Here is a 15971-nt window from a genome sequence, read left to right as displayed (position 1 = left end):
TCAACCTTATCGGCAAGCGACAATGTGGTACCTATTGGTTGAAAACGTCACATTTTCTACTGTAACTCTACCTAACAGCATAAAAAAGATGATAGAGAAAAAGATGGTAGATTCCCAAAAGTGGGTCTGGGCGGTAATGGGTTAAGGTTTGTTCAGCATCATTTAATAATTTAATTTTGATTGACTGGTAACTAAAATTACCAGTGGGGTAAGTAAAATCCCACGAATGATAATGAAATAGTATCGGTGTGATTGTAGGAACCCCTGCCCATCGCGGACAAGATCGCCGACTTGATACCAGAGATCCCGACCATCCCAGAACTGAAGACCGAAACGGTAAATATTCTCAAATTGCTATAAATTGGTGTATTCTCATTGCAATGGTAGTGTTCGTTTGTACGAGACGAGAACGGGGATGAGGTGAGGATAAAACTATTTATTTTTCACCTCAGCAGCTCGAACAAGCCTACTTTCGTCACTCCCTGGAGTGACGAAAGTGCGACTTGCCTCACTCCAGGTAGTGAAACAAAGTAGCTTTTTAATTTAGTAAAGGCAATGAACTACCACTTCATACTTCGGGGTCATTTTAACCTTTAATATGTTCTCACTACTGAGGTGAAAAATCATATGTGTCACACGAGAGCAAAGTTATTTTACATCTCGTGTTTTTGAGTCCTCGAACCTCCTGAGACTCAAAATCAACACTCGCAAGAAAAACCAACTTTCCTCTCTTGTTGCACAAATATCTATTGTCATTAGAACGGGCCTGACGCGATATCATTCCATTATTTTAACTTATTCGACGCAACGTTTCAGAGGGCCGCGTAAAAGTAAAGTTCGCTATCTGCCCCTCTATCGCTCTTGCATATTCGAGCGATAGAGAGGCAGAAACAGAAATGTAGATTTTCGTTCATCGCAGTAGAGCCGCAGCTGGTGTAAAACCCAGCTGAAATGTCGACAAGGTAAGAATAATGGAATTGTATCGCATTAGACTAAATTTTATTATGCGTACAAAACGAGAGAACTTTTTAACAAAGATGTGTCCGGGGGGGAATTGGGAACATACCAAGGCCAGCCCTAAGAGCCCGCGCAGACAGAGAGCGGTCTGGAGTTCTTCTTTACGATAAGACGATAACGCACACAGAAGGCGGTTAAAGGGGAACTCCGCGTTCTAGTTCTTTTGCCGCCGTGATAGAGAACGCCGCGTTCACCGCGATGTCTGAAGTTGTAAAAACTGACTGAATGGGGTTGGCAACTGTCAAAGGTTTGCAGAATGGCGCCATCATAGCTTGCCCCTTTTTATATGAGATTTGGCTTAATGGGCTGGCATCCAGGGCATTAAAAAAACAAAAATTTGACACAATGAGGGCTATCGTTTTTTTGCTCACCAGTTGGCGCCTCTGTTGATGGTGGTCCAATAGACTAAAGAACAGCTGTCAGTCATTGAAGTGACAAGTGACATTTGACATTTAGAACGATGGAAAAGACCACCATCTACACTAGCGCCCCTAGCGGCGAATTCATACGCGTTAGCCCTCATTCTAGGGATTGATAGGGCAAGCTATGCTGGCGCCATCTGCTGATTATTTCGATCGGCCAACCCCATTGGTTAGAGAATGGAGATTATAACTCGGAACTCCAGACCACTCTCTGTCTGAGCTGTTTCTAATGGGTTTTTTTTCTTTGAATGGACTTGAGGACGGCTCATGATTGAACTCCCTTGTGTTGTGTGTGTGTGTGTGTGTCGGCGTCACTAAGGCTGTGGTGTTGTTGCAGGAGAGCGCGGTGGCGGTGGCGGACTAGAGCGGCGAGGGGACGTGCCCAGAAAAGAAACAAGCCTTTAATTTATTCCCATTTCGTGGTAAAGAGTGTCGAACTAAGTTCGCTCGTTTCACGTTCGGTTTTAAATGTGACCTTTCGTATAGAATATTATAGTATAAGTTTAGCGTGCTTTGCTTCTGAATTAAAAAAAAATATACATTTTATTCGCTAGGATCGAGTTTTATAATTATATACGGTAACAAAGTTATGTAGGCAGTATACGGTGCGATAAGTTGGTGCCATTATTACAGGGGTATAAGTTATGTGTCGCGGCTTTCGCGGCGTACTCACGTGGAAGCGACGGCCACGAACAGAATCGATGGTGTTGTCTTAGAGTTGTTGCTCCGTGTTGAAGGTACTCGTACGAGTGCCGCCCGTCAGACCTCTGGAGGTGGACGAGGCGAAACGTGTAACCGACCTTCTATAGGTACTTTAATTTAGTTTAAAATTAGATCTGAAACTTTTTTTATATCATTGATAACTAAAAGCCGTTAAGCTAATGTGTATCACCTTTTAAATACTAGTATTGTACTTTTCCGGTCTGCGGTTTACTTATATTGTAGTATAATTTAAAGCAAAAATAATGGCGGTAAATTAAAGTACGGTAGTTAACGTGCCACTCGGACTGTCGTGCTGCACTATTGCCACATTCCAATTGCTCAATTTTACTAACCGGGTGAATTAAAACTACGAATACCTCGTCAAGCTTTAACATCGAAATTAACTTCCGATCATGGAATGGTGTAGCAGCTACTAGCAAATTAGCAGAGGTCGGCAAAGAGCGGCTTTTTGGTATCCCAAAAATTTGTAATAACCGATCTAATATTACTACTACATTTGTGACTATTTAAGAAACAGAATAAACTGACACTGCTACGGTTATCTCTTAAGTTTGTACCATGGTCGCGTTTTTATCGCCTGTCGTGTCATGTGTCACTTTCGCACTTATATACTCGATAGAACGTGACAGGCGATACAAACGTGACCATACTACCGCCGCTGAACTAGCATGTCAAGAAAAATGCTCACACCGCAGACAGCGCAGTCAGCAACAGCACGCAGGTGACGTCTCGCGCGCGCGAGATGTCGGATCTCAGCTATTGTGGCTATTTAGTTCGAAAACAACACTCATCTTTAACAAGGGTTTTCATCTAACGAACCACTTTACATTTTATACCTATAAAATGATACAAGTATCATCTATAAATATAACGCAAGCTCGAAAGGTTTACTATTATGTATATACGAATAAATGATTTTTTCATTAAACTTATTTTTAAAAACTGTTAATTGCGTGTCGAGAGTATAAATTCAGTGTACATTGTTAAATAATGAAGTCGAAATTAATTTGATTTATTATATCATTAGTGTGGTAATTTTGGTAACTCATGTATAAATTTAGTTTGATGATGAGCTCTCTGTAATGAAGTGGGGAATGATAAGATAGGTTAGTGAGGAGTGAGGCGCGTCGTTATCAGTACTCGACTTGTTATACCTGAAGCTAAATTAACGGTCACACAGACTTCATCCACAAACGGCCTATTGGCTGCCAAATTTTTGAAAATTTTAATCTTGATATTCAGTGGCCAAAGTTTTGATTAAACTATACAATTTTTATGCATATACAGACATACACAATTATATTACTGTAATATTTAGATTAGTATGTGTAATAGAAGTCGATTAATGTAAGTTAGTGAAAGCAGTGCAATACTTAGTGCTGCTTCTATTCTAGAATATCGGTTTCCACCTCATACCTATATAGAATTAATATACTATTGGATTTATCAATAGCAACGGCGTCCATTTGTCATATGGTTTCATAATCATTTTTGTAATTTTGTACATTTTTTACAAAATTGAAGTGACGATTGCACGAGGAGAGCCAGGATATTAGCAGTAAATGTGTGAGACATTCCATATCCAACCGCTGCCCACTGCGGCCTCCCCATATTATACTATACTAGTAGCTTGCGGCGTCCGTCCCTCATCCTTCGTGACGTTTACTCTAATGGAATTGTTTATATATTATACATTCATAATATATTTTTTCTTTATAATTTATATTAATGCTTGTATAATGTTATTTTAGGAACGTGCGAGACGATAGCAAGTTTTGATCAGTAACAACTTGTTCCTTCAACTTGTATGCTAAATGCTAATGAATTGATATTGCAAGTCAAATTGTGTCAGCTATTGAAATATTTACATTTTAATAATATATCATTATAAACTCAAAATATTGTTTGCTCATAATGGCAATGTGCGACTTGTATGATAATTATGATATTCCAATTTTTATTAAACTTAAATGTTGATGTGTGAATGTCTCTAATCAATAAACAATAAAACCAGAAAATATATTTTTTGTTTTACCCTATTTACCCATATAGTACTCCTGTTGCATATTTCCTTGTTCGGTTCCATGCATACCTACTTACTAAGGGCCAGTTGCACCAACCACAATTAACAGACTGATTAACGTCAAGCAACAGAGAACTATGAAACTTTCCATACAATAAACCTTACGAACGGTAAAATGGTGACAGACGGTTTGGTGCAACCGGCCCTAAGTGCATCAACAATTTTTTCACATCACCTATTTGAAAAAGGGCTTTTTCTTCCCCGCTAGGACGGATAAAAGAAGCACTTTTTTTGCCTGCTAGGAGGGATCAAAGTCGCAATTTTCTGTTCAAGGACACGATTTTATTTCTTTTTTACATACAATTTTTTAGGTTAAATAATATTTTGAAACATAATAATTTCCTCATAGTTGATGTGAAAGGCAGTATGTGTCACATGGTAGCAAAATTATTTCCACCTTGGGCGTTACCAACTTGAATCCCTCACTACGCTCAGGATTCTATTTTAGTATTCCTCTCTACGCTCAGGATTCAATTATAGAATCCTTCGCTTCATTCTGGATCCAATGTACATACGCCCTTGCCGTAAATATGCCATTTTGCTCCCTTGTGACACAATCTACTATTTAGTTGTTAGTCCAGTTAGCCAGAATTATATGTATAATATTAAAGCACAGTTAAAAACCAGATCTTTACGTAGAAATAGTTTATTTGGTTTTGAATACAAGCTTAACCTATAATACAAATATCTTATTCTAAGACAGTAAGGGAGTAGGTACAAACATGATCATGGCATCAAAGGATTGATCGACGATTACTATTACCTATTACTTTTAATTTTGTTTAATGACATTCTTAAAATTTTATTCTTGTATTTTTCCTTGTAATAATGTATTTATATTTTGACATCCATCTTCCATACCTATGTACCTAATTGTAACACTGACAATGTATGATTGATACAAAATAAATAAATATGAATATGATACTGTACTGTAATTAGCATAACATCTAGATGCCACGTCACCGAAGTGACAAAACTGAAGTTGAACTTTAGGCATATGCACGTAGGTCTATGTTGTTCTGTGGGCTATGACCAATTAATCGGTCTTTGGCATTGAAGCTACGGTAAGTATAATCGGTTGTTGGCGTCCAAAAGGTTAAACATCTTGTTCTATTTTTGAGTTACAACTGTTTTGTGATGATTTGTTTCTTTGCTCCCAGTGGAGGCAGTGGACACCATTTGTTTTTTTGCAAAGGAAAACATTTCATTTTATTTATTTTCCATTCAATCAGCACCATAGAGTAACTTATACTAGAGCGGTACTGTCATAGTAAATTTTGTAACCCCAGTAAATTCACTGCCATCTGTCGACACACTATAAAACTAAAAATGAAGATTTATAAAAATACGATAGAATGTATTTAAATATAGATAAATGATTTTTTTTATTTGCATTAATTATTTTTATGATTTTGACCCATGTTCTTTCACTGATATGCGTTAAAATTGTTAAGTAACAAACGAAACCGTCAACGCCATCTATACGACTGTAGGCCAAAACTAGTAGCGCCCTCTGAACGAGAATCAAATTTTCTTGATTTTCGATGCACGTTTTTTCCTTAGACTGTATCCATCTATTACGGAGTTATATCTATCTTTGATCAGCACTAACAGCTAAACATAGGATAGGAGAAAGAAGAGTAAGTGATGGGAACGTGCTTGGGCTCTTTGGCACAGGAAAGAGAAACAACAATGGACAACGACTAGTAGACCTAGCTCAAGCAAATAATCTTAAAATAATGAATAGCTTCTTCAAAAAATCTAAAAATAAAAAATGGACGTGGATATCTCCTAATGGAGAAGTTAGAAATGAAATAGATTTCATACTTACAAACAAACCTCAACACGTTGCCGACGTTGATACAATCAACCAACTAAATTTTAATACCAACCACCGCATGGTAAGAAGTAAAATCTATAAAGAGCAACCTAAAAACAATCGAAAACATATTAAGAAGAACAAGAGACCAAACCTAATTCCTATGCCACTGCCAGAGGAACTACTCACCACATTAAAAGAAAACCTCTCTTCAAAAATAAACAACTCAATGGATACCCAGCAAAAATATAATTTAGTAGAGGAAGAGCTCAAAAACATATCGGAAAAAATTATTTGCTCGAAAACACAAAAGGATAAAATAGGAAAGGAAGCAAGAAAACTAATTGAAGACAGAAAATTACTCTTAGAAAACAAGAAATTACAGGAAATTAGCAAACAAATATCTGGAAAAATTCGAAATCATAGGAAAGAACTAAGAAGGAGAATAATCCAACATCATGTAGAAAAAACCGGAGGAATCAAAAAAGCCCTGAAAGAGCTGAGAGAAACCACTCCGTGGATACCTAATATTAAAAGCCAGGCAACAGGGAAAAGAATAACAAATAGAAGTCACATTACTGAACGAGCAACACAATTTTATAAAGACCTATACAATGACACAGAAAGCAACGATGAGCGACAAGGCTTCTCAAAAGAAGAAGGAATAATCCCGGTTATATTAGTAAGTGAAGTAGAAAAAGCAATCCTGTCCCAGAAAAATTGCAAAGCCCCAGGCGAAGATAATATACTGAATGAAATCATTAAAGGAAGTTTAGAGGCCATCGCTAAAATCATAACGAGCATATTTAATGAATTTCTAGAAAAGGAGATAATACCTAAACAGTGGTCAACATCAACAATTGTACTGCTTCACAAAAAAGGTGACAAAGATGATATAAATAATTACAGACCAATATGTTTAACGTCTAATCTGTATAAAGTATTCTCGAAGATTATCCTTAACAGAATCGGCAACACACTAGAAGAGAACCAACCGAAAGAGCAGGCGGGATTTCGAAGCGACTACTCTACCATTGACCATATTCATACCATTAGGCAAACTATAGAGAAAAGCAATGAATATGGCAAGACATACTATTTGGCGTACATAGATTATAATAAAGCCTTCGATTCCCTAAAACATAAGCACATTTGGGAAGCCCTGAGATGTCAAGGTGTTTCACCAAAATACATAAGGATAATTAAAGAAATTTATAAGAACTCCACAGCTAAGATAAAAACAGAAATGGTAGGAAAGGAATTCAACATAAAGAAAGGCGTCAGACAAGGAGACCCACTTTCGCCCAAGTTGTTCTCGGCTGTGTTGGAGCACATATTTAGGAAGTTGGACTGGGATGCTTATGGTTTAAACATAAATGGTGAAAAACTAAACCACTTGAGATTTGCAGATGACTTGATTCTATTGAGTGAAACACCAGAAATCCTACAAGTTATGGTTCAGCAGTTAGCAGAGGCAAGTGAACAAGTGGGCCTCACAATGAACTCTGGAAAGACCAAATTAATGACTAATGGATTACAAAAACCTATACAACTTAACAACAACACAATAGAATATGTAGATCAATACACATACTTAGGACAAATAATTTCACCAGAAGATCAAATCCAAAAGGAAATAGATACAAGAATAAGTAACTCGTGGAAAAGGTACTGGTCGCTTAAAGAAATAATGAAGAACCCAAAATTCACTATGGAAGATAAAAAAAAGGTTTTTAATACGTGTATATTGCCATGCCTTACGTACGGGTGCCAAACGTGGGCCCTAACGGAAAAACAAAGGAAAGCTCTGAAAGTGTGCCAAAATAGAATGGAGAGAAGTATGCTGAACATCAAACTGAAAGACAAAGTTAAACTAACACATATCAGAAAATTAACAGGAGTAGTTGATGTCACATATACAGTAAAGAAATTAAAATGGAAATGGATTGGGCACACGATTCGTAGCCGGAAAGACAAATGGTCCAAAGATATCACTGTCTGGTACCCCCGTGATGGGAAAAGGAGAAAAGGAAGACAAAAGAAAAGATGGGAGGACGAAATTAGAGGAATAGCTGGACCATTATGGAGAAGGAAAGCCATGAACAGGGAGTTATGGCAAATTCTAGGGGAGGCCTTTGCCAAAGGGCAGACTGACAATGAAAACGTCCCGGATGTCAGAAACACAAATTAGAATAAGTGAAATATATATATAAAGATGTTTTTTTATTGTTAAAAATAAGTCAGTAATAAAGGCTTTATTTATTTATTTATTTATTTTATTTATTTATAACAGCTAAACATTGTGAGGAAACCTGAATACATACTTATGAAAATAAATAAATAAATACTTGGGGACAATCTTACACAGATCAACCTAGCCCCAAACTAAGCAAAGCTTGTACTAGGTGAAGATATACATACAAGGTTTGTGTTATAGTTCCCAATCTGCATTGGACTAGTATGGGAACTCAACCGTTTTGTACACCCAGCTGCAAAACTACATGGCTACTATGAGACAATTTTAATCTTGTGTCTATGCAGCATGCTGCACAATGAGTGAGGTGAATCAAGTAACACAGAAAATTGAACTGCTTAACTTTATTCTATATTCTCTAATATATTAATAAACTTAGACAGTGTTTCTTTATTTAACTCATACATTCTCTGCCCCTTGTTGCCTTGAGGTGTTTCTGTATGTAGCATCAACTGCACTAGTGGATACCTCAATGAGTTTAGTTCACTGCTGCCGAGCACTAACTTCAATACCCAGTTGAAGTTTGTTAGAGATTCTCCATGACGGCTGTTATTGTGTATGAGTAACGCATACAACAAATCTATTCTTCTTCCTTGTAACATGGTTAAGAAGTGCACGATTTTATCTTGGTCCCACGATTTTGTTTTGATCACAGCTGCAACTTCGTCCAGATCAAAATTACATTCTATTATTAATTGTTTTATCTCTTGTGTAGCCGCTGTAATGGTAGAGTTGTTGATAGTTGTTACGTTTTCGTTATTCCCACATAAGTGATCGAACATTTCTTGTGACACCTGAACGAAATGAAAAATAATTTTAGCTTACTGCCTATTTAAGTCGTAGGAATATTAAATCGCTTGTAAACAAAAACATTACGGACACTAGACATTTCGCCTCTGAAGTAATCTGTGAATACGTACCGATTTAAAGTCATTCAAAGGCTCTGTAGCAAACAAGGATTCCATAGTTTTACTCTGATGAATTGCTTTAAATTTAAATAATAATGTTGAATGAACACTGGACTGATAAGATAGTACATTAGTACAATTAAAAAATGTAACCTAAAAAAACAAACAATGTCATTGTCAACTTTGGCAGAACTGAAATAAAGCCAACTGTTTATACCATAGGTAATGTTATTTGAGAGCGTTTTAAAAGCGCATCAAATCTTAGCAATTTTATTGAAGCCCCGTACCTATTCACCCTTGGAGGATATAACCAAATGGAGCCTTAGCTGTAATTTTCTGTTCAAAACAGTCAGTTGGAACAAGTGCGCTTAGTGACCCTACTCACGAGCGCTTTTTCAACGCGCGTTAAAAAGCGCTTGAATCTGCCCGCACGCTACAGTATGGCAAAAAAGAGTAGAAATTAAAAGTGGCAACACTGTAGTGTCGTCTCTTTCAAATCAATCTAAGAAAACAGTGTTGCCACTTTTTCATTTCTACTCTTTTTTGCCAGACTGTAAATTCGATTTAAGGACCAAGGCGAGGCGAGGGTGGAGTTGAAAATCCAACAACACTTTATAAAAAACGCTACCGCGTGAATAAATACACGTTTCCATTTGTGTCATTCCAACGCTTTTTCAACGCGCGTTGAAAAAGCGCTCGTGACAATGAGGCCTTGTGGGGTCACTGCGTATCGTAAATTGAGGGTTATTGGTATTGGACCATAATCACCATGTTTCCATTCCCAGCAGGTAAGTAAAGGGACTACAGTTTAGGAGGGTAGGACAGGAATTTCAGAGGCCCGCCGTTCAAACATGTTTGTTGAACTGTAGAGGTACCTACTTAGTAAACAAAACACAGAATTTATTACAAATAATTTTATTATAAAGGGAACCACTGTAATTCGATAGAAATTAATAATTACAACAATAATCATAAATTCAGTTTTATAAAAATGCCACGTCACTTAATAAAAACATTTAAATATTTGTGTACCTACTTTTCTGTGCATTCAACATGAAAACCAAACTAACAATAGGTAAGTATGGAACTAAATCTACAAAACGTTCAAAAAGGCGTCCTCTGGTACCAAAGTGACGCAAAATACTTCAGTGAAACATGAAAAACACACTTAAAATTAAGAAGGCAAGTTAATTGAGTACATCTATACACCTGTATCATTTAAGGTTACGTTATAAGCTGTTTTGGATATGATCATAATATTTTAAAGTAAGTTTTTTTTTGCAATAACAAGGCAATATATTGTATACCATGAACTAAAACTGGCACTTCAATTAGTATAGTTTCATAGTTGGCAGTTTAGCAATAGTTTATAAATGCCTTCAAACAAATACAAATAGGTAAGTACTTATTTAAAAGTGAATTTAATATTGTAGAATATTATATAGCAAGAAGATATCTAGTTATTTTATAAAAATATCATTCTCGAATGCAATTTAAGTATCTACTTATGAATTACAAAGGCCAAGTACACATAGTTATACCACTAATAATGAAATCACTGTATCTATTGTGATTTATTAAAATGCCGTGCAAGATATATCTCCTTACAAACTATTATATACAATACTGTTGTATTTCTGTTCCACGCACTTGGAACTATGATGGTCGAGGACATGGAGACTATATAAAGGAGCCAAATCTCTATGTATGAAAAGTGTCCATCAAAAAACAGTAATTAGGCGGCGCCACCATACACCGAAATACTACCAAAAACAAACTACGTAATTTGGTCGGGTTATTTGTTGCCTTATATGGTTCATGTTATACTCATGTCCCAGAGCTTAACTAGCGCCACGGGAGAGATTAGGAACTATTACTTAAAGCTGAAAGCGGTCACTTTTGCAACAATTCTGCCATAAGAGATTGGCATCCTTTCTATACCATCCATAGTCGAGGATACAGGCCTGTAAGTGTGCACACCGGGTGCGTGTGCGTACACGTGAACGAGCGCATTGTAAAGCCCGGTCCACATTTGACGTGTCGTGTCGTGTTGTGTTGTGTCGTGACGCATATCGGTTTCATACATTTAATATGATTGCGTGCACATTTGTCTGACGCAGCGTGCAGATTCTTATGAGAGACGGCACACTGCTTGCGTTACGTGTGCGTGCGCGGTTCAAACATTTTAGCGCACACGCACGTTCACATTTATGCACACGTAGCTGGTGTGTTCTGGCCTTAATCACAGACAACTCGACTGACGAGAATTAAATACGTTAAAGTACCTTTTTGCTAAAAGTTCTAAGTACAGTAGCTATCAGATATATCGGAGCGGCCAAGGTACTCAAAAATATCTGAACACGCACTCCAACGCCTTGACAATACAGGCGTGTTCAGATATTTGTGAGCACCTCGGTCAATCCGATATATCTGATGGCGACTGTACTACATGTAACTGTACATTTAGAATTAATACCAATGAAATGTGTCGTTCTCAAGTAAAATGTACCACATTGTCGCTTACCAAAAGGGTGAAATTTGCGTACATTTATAGGAATAACCTGTAAGAGCGTCCTTGTGGCACCTTTTACTTGAGAACGACACACATGTTTGCATAATATAAGGTAATCGAATCGCGGCTCTACAGGCCGTCTACGCTAACTTTGCAGTTAACAGAACAAAGTGACGGGGTGACATTATAAACTGCATGTGCCGTTCCACGGATAAAGATACCTAATTATGGCGCTTACGCTATTATTAACGACGCTCCAGTACTAATGCGGTGCTACGTGACGCCAACCGCCATAAGGTATCTTTACCCGTGGATCGTCACATATTTTCATAGAAATCTGATATCAATGATGACTTTGCCACACTTTGGCACCTGTCTTGTCTTAACGTCGGCCACCCCCCATAGCGGTTACCTATTTTCTGTGATGTCCGATATTTTTATTCGTCTAAGGAACAATTCTCATAAATCGCCACTAATTCTCACTTTTCTTGCCTTGTCTAGTCTAGTTGTCTGTGGTGTAACTAAGTTTCCGACTGTAGGAACCGTCAAAGAATTTATTTCAGTACCATTTCGTACCTTGCCACAGTGACATGAAAGCCGCTAGGGACCTCATACTATTGTCACTGGCAAGGTACGAAATGGTACTGAAATTAAATTTCTCGACCGTACAATGGTACTGAAATTAAATTTCTTGACATTACATACATATACCTGGAGGCTCTACTAGATACATATATAAAATATTTATTCACTGGTTGCAAATATCTGCTTAGTACTATTATCCATAAATGCATTTATTTTTCTCTCTGAGGTATTGCTTACCATGGCATGGCCTATATTATTTTGAACCTTCTGCATATTACAAAGGACCATTAACATATAACAACAAGTTATTTACTACATTTTTATACAAATTTTACAATACGTATATCTGCGAACAAGTTACAATAAAGTTAAAATGAAATTGGGTACATAACAAATGCCTAATTAGCCTCATGCATGAAGTTTATATTTGAACGAAATATGTTTTATTCGGATGTTTGTTACCGTTATATCATGTTACAAATGCATTTCCGTTTTAAAATTACCATTTAATTACTTAAAATTATAAATAAAAAGTACAAAAATTTGCCCGCGAAAAGCTAGCGAGCGAAACGCTCGAAACGCCACGTGACGTCACGCGTTCGACAGATTAGTGTCATTAGTAGCAAACGTCAGTTGGGCCGCCCAACGTGTGACGTCATCACGCTCTGTCGAATTCGCGCCAAAAATTATGAGCGTTTCAACCGCTCAAAAATTTTCAACATTTTAAATATTTTTTAATAAAATAATGTTAAGGTTTACAAAAGTATTTTTATCATTTCCGGTGTTCCAACGATATAAATTATGAATCCAAAAATAAAAATAAATTCACGCATGGAGCTAATTGTACAGTGTCTCTGTTTATTTTCTTTGTTAGTATTGTAATAATAATTTGTTCAAAGCACTGTGCTTTAAAACAATTTAAGTACATACATGTATTGTGACGGTATGAAATTAAGAATATTTATATTAAGTATCCAAAATCACAATTTGTAAATTGTAATATTGCCTCACTAATTATATATTGCAATATTATAAATATTAAAACATAAATGTCTTTTAGATAATCAAGTATTATGAATATAAAAAATAACATAGATTACCATTACCATACAACAATGATCTGAGGATCTTTTTTTGTTTTATTTATATAATATTATTAACTAGGAAATAACAAATTCGAGACAATTTCATAAAAAAACCTAACATTCTCAATTTAGAAGGCAGTGAGGGAGGAAAATGTAGTAACACATACTTAATAACAAGTTCTAAAATCATAATCAAAACCTCATGTTCATTAAATTTAATATAAAATTACTGTAAAACGTAAATGTTTTAAGATGTCACGAATAAAAATGAAATTAAGTGTTAAGTACTTAGTTTAAGTACTTATACATATTTACAATTTCAGTTTAAGGCTTCGTAAGTATCATAAAAGAACCGAAATTGCCCATCCCCGGCGAAAAGGGTCACGTAAAAGTATATTACAGTTATATATTTGTTTAATAACCCTTTGCACCAGAGTAATCCATATTATTATAAATTAATTAATTTTAATAATTTGTGACGTTTCACGGGTAAAGGTACCTTATGACGGTCGGCGCTTACGCCGTTATTAAAGACGCTCCAATACTACGCGACGTAAGTGCCATAATAAGGAACGTTTATCCGTGGAACGTCACTTTTTAACCAAATCGTCGTGCAACTTAGTAATCGTTGGAGGGAACTGTATACTCGAAATTAAACTATCGTGAGACATATTTCAAAATATTTAGATCAGTACGGTTTCACGCGCTATACGAATATTCATACTATAATATCACTGGCAAAAATTGTAACCACATTGATTTTCGAACTATTGTTCACTGGATCATTATCGCGACAACCAAAAATATCTTCCCTAAGCACTAAGATGCACTCCGACCTGGCACTTGGGATAGTATCAGGGCCGGATTTAGGGCCTCCATAAAAGAGGGGCCTCCACAATCGGGGACTTCGGAAAAATTTGCCCCGAGGGCCTTCAGACCTCTAAATCCGGCTCTGGATCGTATCCGACAAGATACTGTAATGTAACGCAGGTACAAACAGCAACCATCCATCCATCCATTATTACAAAAGGCGTAAGGTCCGATGGACAGTTAAGAGTGTGGGCGATGATACCACTAATAAATACCGTAGACGAGCAACAAATAGCACCGTGTATTGCTTTGCTGGGGCATTGAGATCTATTTAGATCTTTAGGTACATTGCATTTCTTGTGATGATAATACTACGCTAGGATTAACCTTAAACCCAAGGATAAACTGTACAAGTGTACACGTCTTTGTTAAGAGCGCTTTGGCCCAAAGGGCAAGCACAAACTTAAGTGGAGAATCATATCATTAGAGATCGATTTCAATATTTTTTGTGAAATATGATTACTTTAACTAATTTAAATCAACGTTTCTTCATTTCAATTCATTAAGTTATTATTACTATAGAAAACATACCAAATCACCAAGTCACAATAACAACCTGTACCACGGGACCAAAACGTCGTAAGCGCCGTAAAAATTCATGGCGATTACGCGTTTAGGTCCGCTTCGCTCCGCTATTATGCTTTGTTGTCAAAACAACATCAACTCATGGCGCAAAATACTGGTTTTCTGTGCGGGTTTTATACGTAAGTAATAGTTAGAAATGGCTTGAATATAGTAATAATATCTCAAAGATACATCGTGCCTGCAATTTGGCAAGTAGCCACCAACATTTTTAAATGAAACTTAATTTTATCATTTTTAACTAAGATTGAATCTCCAATAATCATACATTTTGAGATGTGGCCGTATAGAAAGGGGACTTTTTGAACTAGGTTGAATAGTTAGTTTCAAGCCCGCTCCAGACTATGCGGCGCGAAGCCGCGAACGCAAGTGTGGAGTCGATTTCGCTGATTAGCGAACTAGACTCCACACTCGCGTTCGCGGCTTCGCGCCGAGTGTGGAGGAGGCTTCACACTTCACAGTTGCGTGGCCTAAAGGGCTTAATTACACTTTGCTAAATTTAGTGACTAACAAGAGGGACGCCGCTATACGCGAGACGCGATAAGATACATCCTATCGTTCCTCACGTATAGCGTCATCCCTCTTGTTAGTCACTAAATGCGACGTTTTCAATCAAAAGGTACCAAATTTCGCTTACCATTAGGACGAAAATTACTTGTATCTTTATACGAAAAACCTGCCAGAGCGTCCTTATGGCAAGCGACAATGTGGTACCTTTTGCTTGAAAACGACACAAATTAAGATAGTGTAAGCTCTTAACTGACTAGGCCGGCGTCCTTGGCCATGCCGTAGAAGACGGAGTTCCTGTCCTGCAGCAGCTGGTCGGGCGCCGCGTACTCCACGAGCTGCCCCTTGTCCAGCACCATGACACGCGTCGAGTCCATGATCGTGTTGAGGCGGTGCGCTATCGTCAGCACGGTGCACCCGGCGAACTCGGATCGGATCGTTTTCTGAGTAAAACATTACGAAAATATGTCGTTTTCAATAGGTACCACATTGTCGCTTGATACCATCCAATTTCGTCCTTGGTAAGCGACAATGTGGTACCTTTTGATTTATACATCACAATAATAAGTTTCCGGGCAAAAACGTAACTTATAAAAACCGG

At 37.1% G+C, this 15971-nt stretch overlaps 4 protein-coding genes across 6 annotated transcripts in view; 2 read left to right on the top strand and 2 right to left on the bottom strand.

The window, feature by feature from the left end:
* LOC134745124 (magnetosome-associated protein MamJ-like) overlaps positions 1 to 15971 on the top strand; it is a 298423-nt gene that overhangs the window by 58900 nt on the left and 223552 nt on the right. For 2 of the 3 annotated variants that reach the window (XM_063679091.1, XM_063679101.1), the window contains exons 7-8: positions 259 to 336; positions 1777 to 4180. In XM_063679091.1, coding sequence (XP_063535161.1) covers positions 259 to 336; positions 1777 to 1803 — 105 coding nt within the window. In that variant the 3' untranslated portion in view covers positions 1804 to 4180. Of the gene's footprint in view, positions 1 to 258; positions 337 to 1776; positions 4181 to 15971 lie in introns of those variants that run through there. The other variant, XR_010128136.1, reaches the window with a different exon arrangement.
* Positions 1 to 15971, top strand: part of LOC134745302 (male-enhanced antigen 1) — a 182407-nt gene that overhangs the window by 96231 nt on the left and 70205 nt on the right. The window lies entirely within an intron of this gene.
* On the bottom strand, positions 8656 to 9394 carry LOC134744823 (uncharacterized). The gene is made up of 2 exons (XM_063678737.1): positions 9242 to 9394; positions 8656 to 9115 (listed from the first exon to the last, which is right to left on the bottom strand). Exons 1-2 carry the CDS (start codon positions 9284 to 9286, stop codon positions 8666 to 8668), a joined length of 495 nt encoding a protein of 164 aa, XP_063534807.1. The 5' UTR covers positions 9287 to 9394; the 3' UTR covers positions 8656 to 8665.
* The window catches only part of LOC134745352 (multidrug resistance-associated protein 1), a 118590-nt gene continuing 112747 nt past the window's right edge, over positions 10129 to 15971 (bottom strand). Inside the window, exon 26 of the mRNA XM_063679379.1 lies at positions 10129 to 15813. Within this exon, the coding sequence (XP_063535449.1) occupies positions 15619 to 15813 (195 nt within the window). The 3' untranslated portion in view covers positions 10129 to 15618. The remainder of the gene's footprint in view (positions 15814 to 15971) is intronic.

The sequence above is a fragment of the Cydia strobilella genome, chromosome 1 (assembly GCF_947568885.1).
Source record: "Cydia strobilella chromosome 1, ilCydStro3.1, whole genome shotgun sequence".
NCBI classification, from domain to species: domain Eukaryota; kingdom Metazoa; phylum Arthropoda; class Insecta; order Lepidoptera; family Tortricidae; genus Cydia; species Cydia strobilella.
The sequence above is the reverse complement of the archived record's forward strand: the minus strand, read 5'-3'. Positions and strand labels throughout refer to the sequence as shown.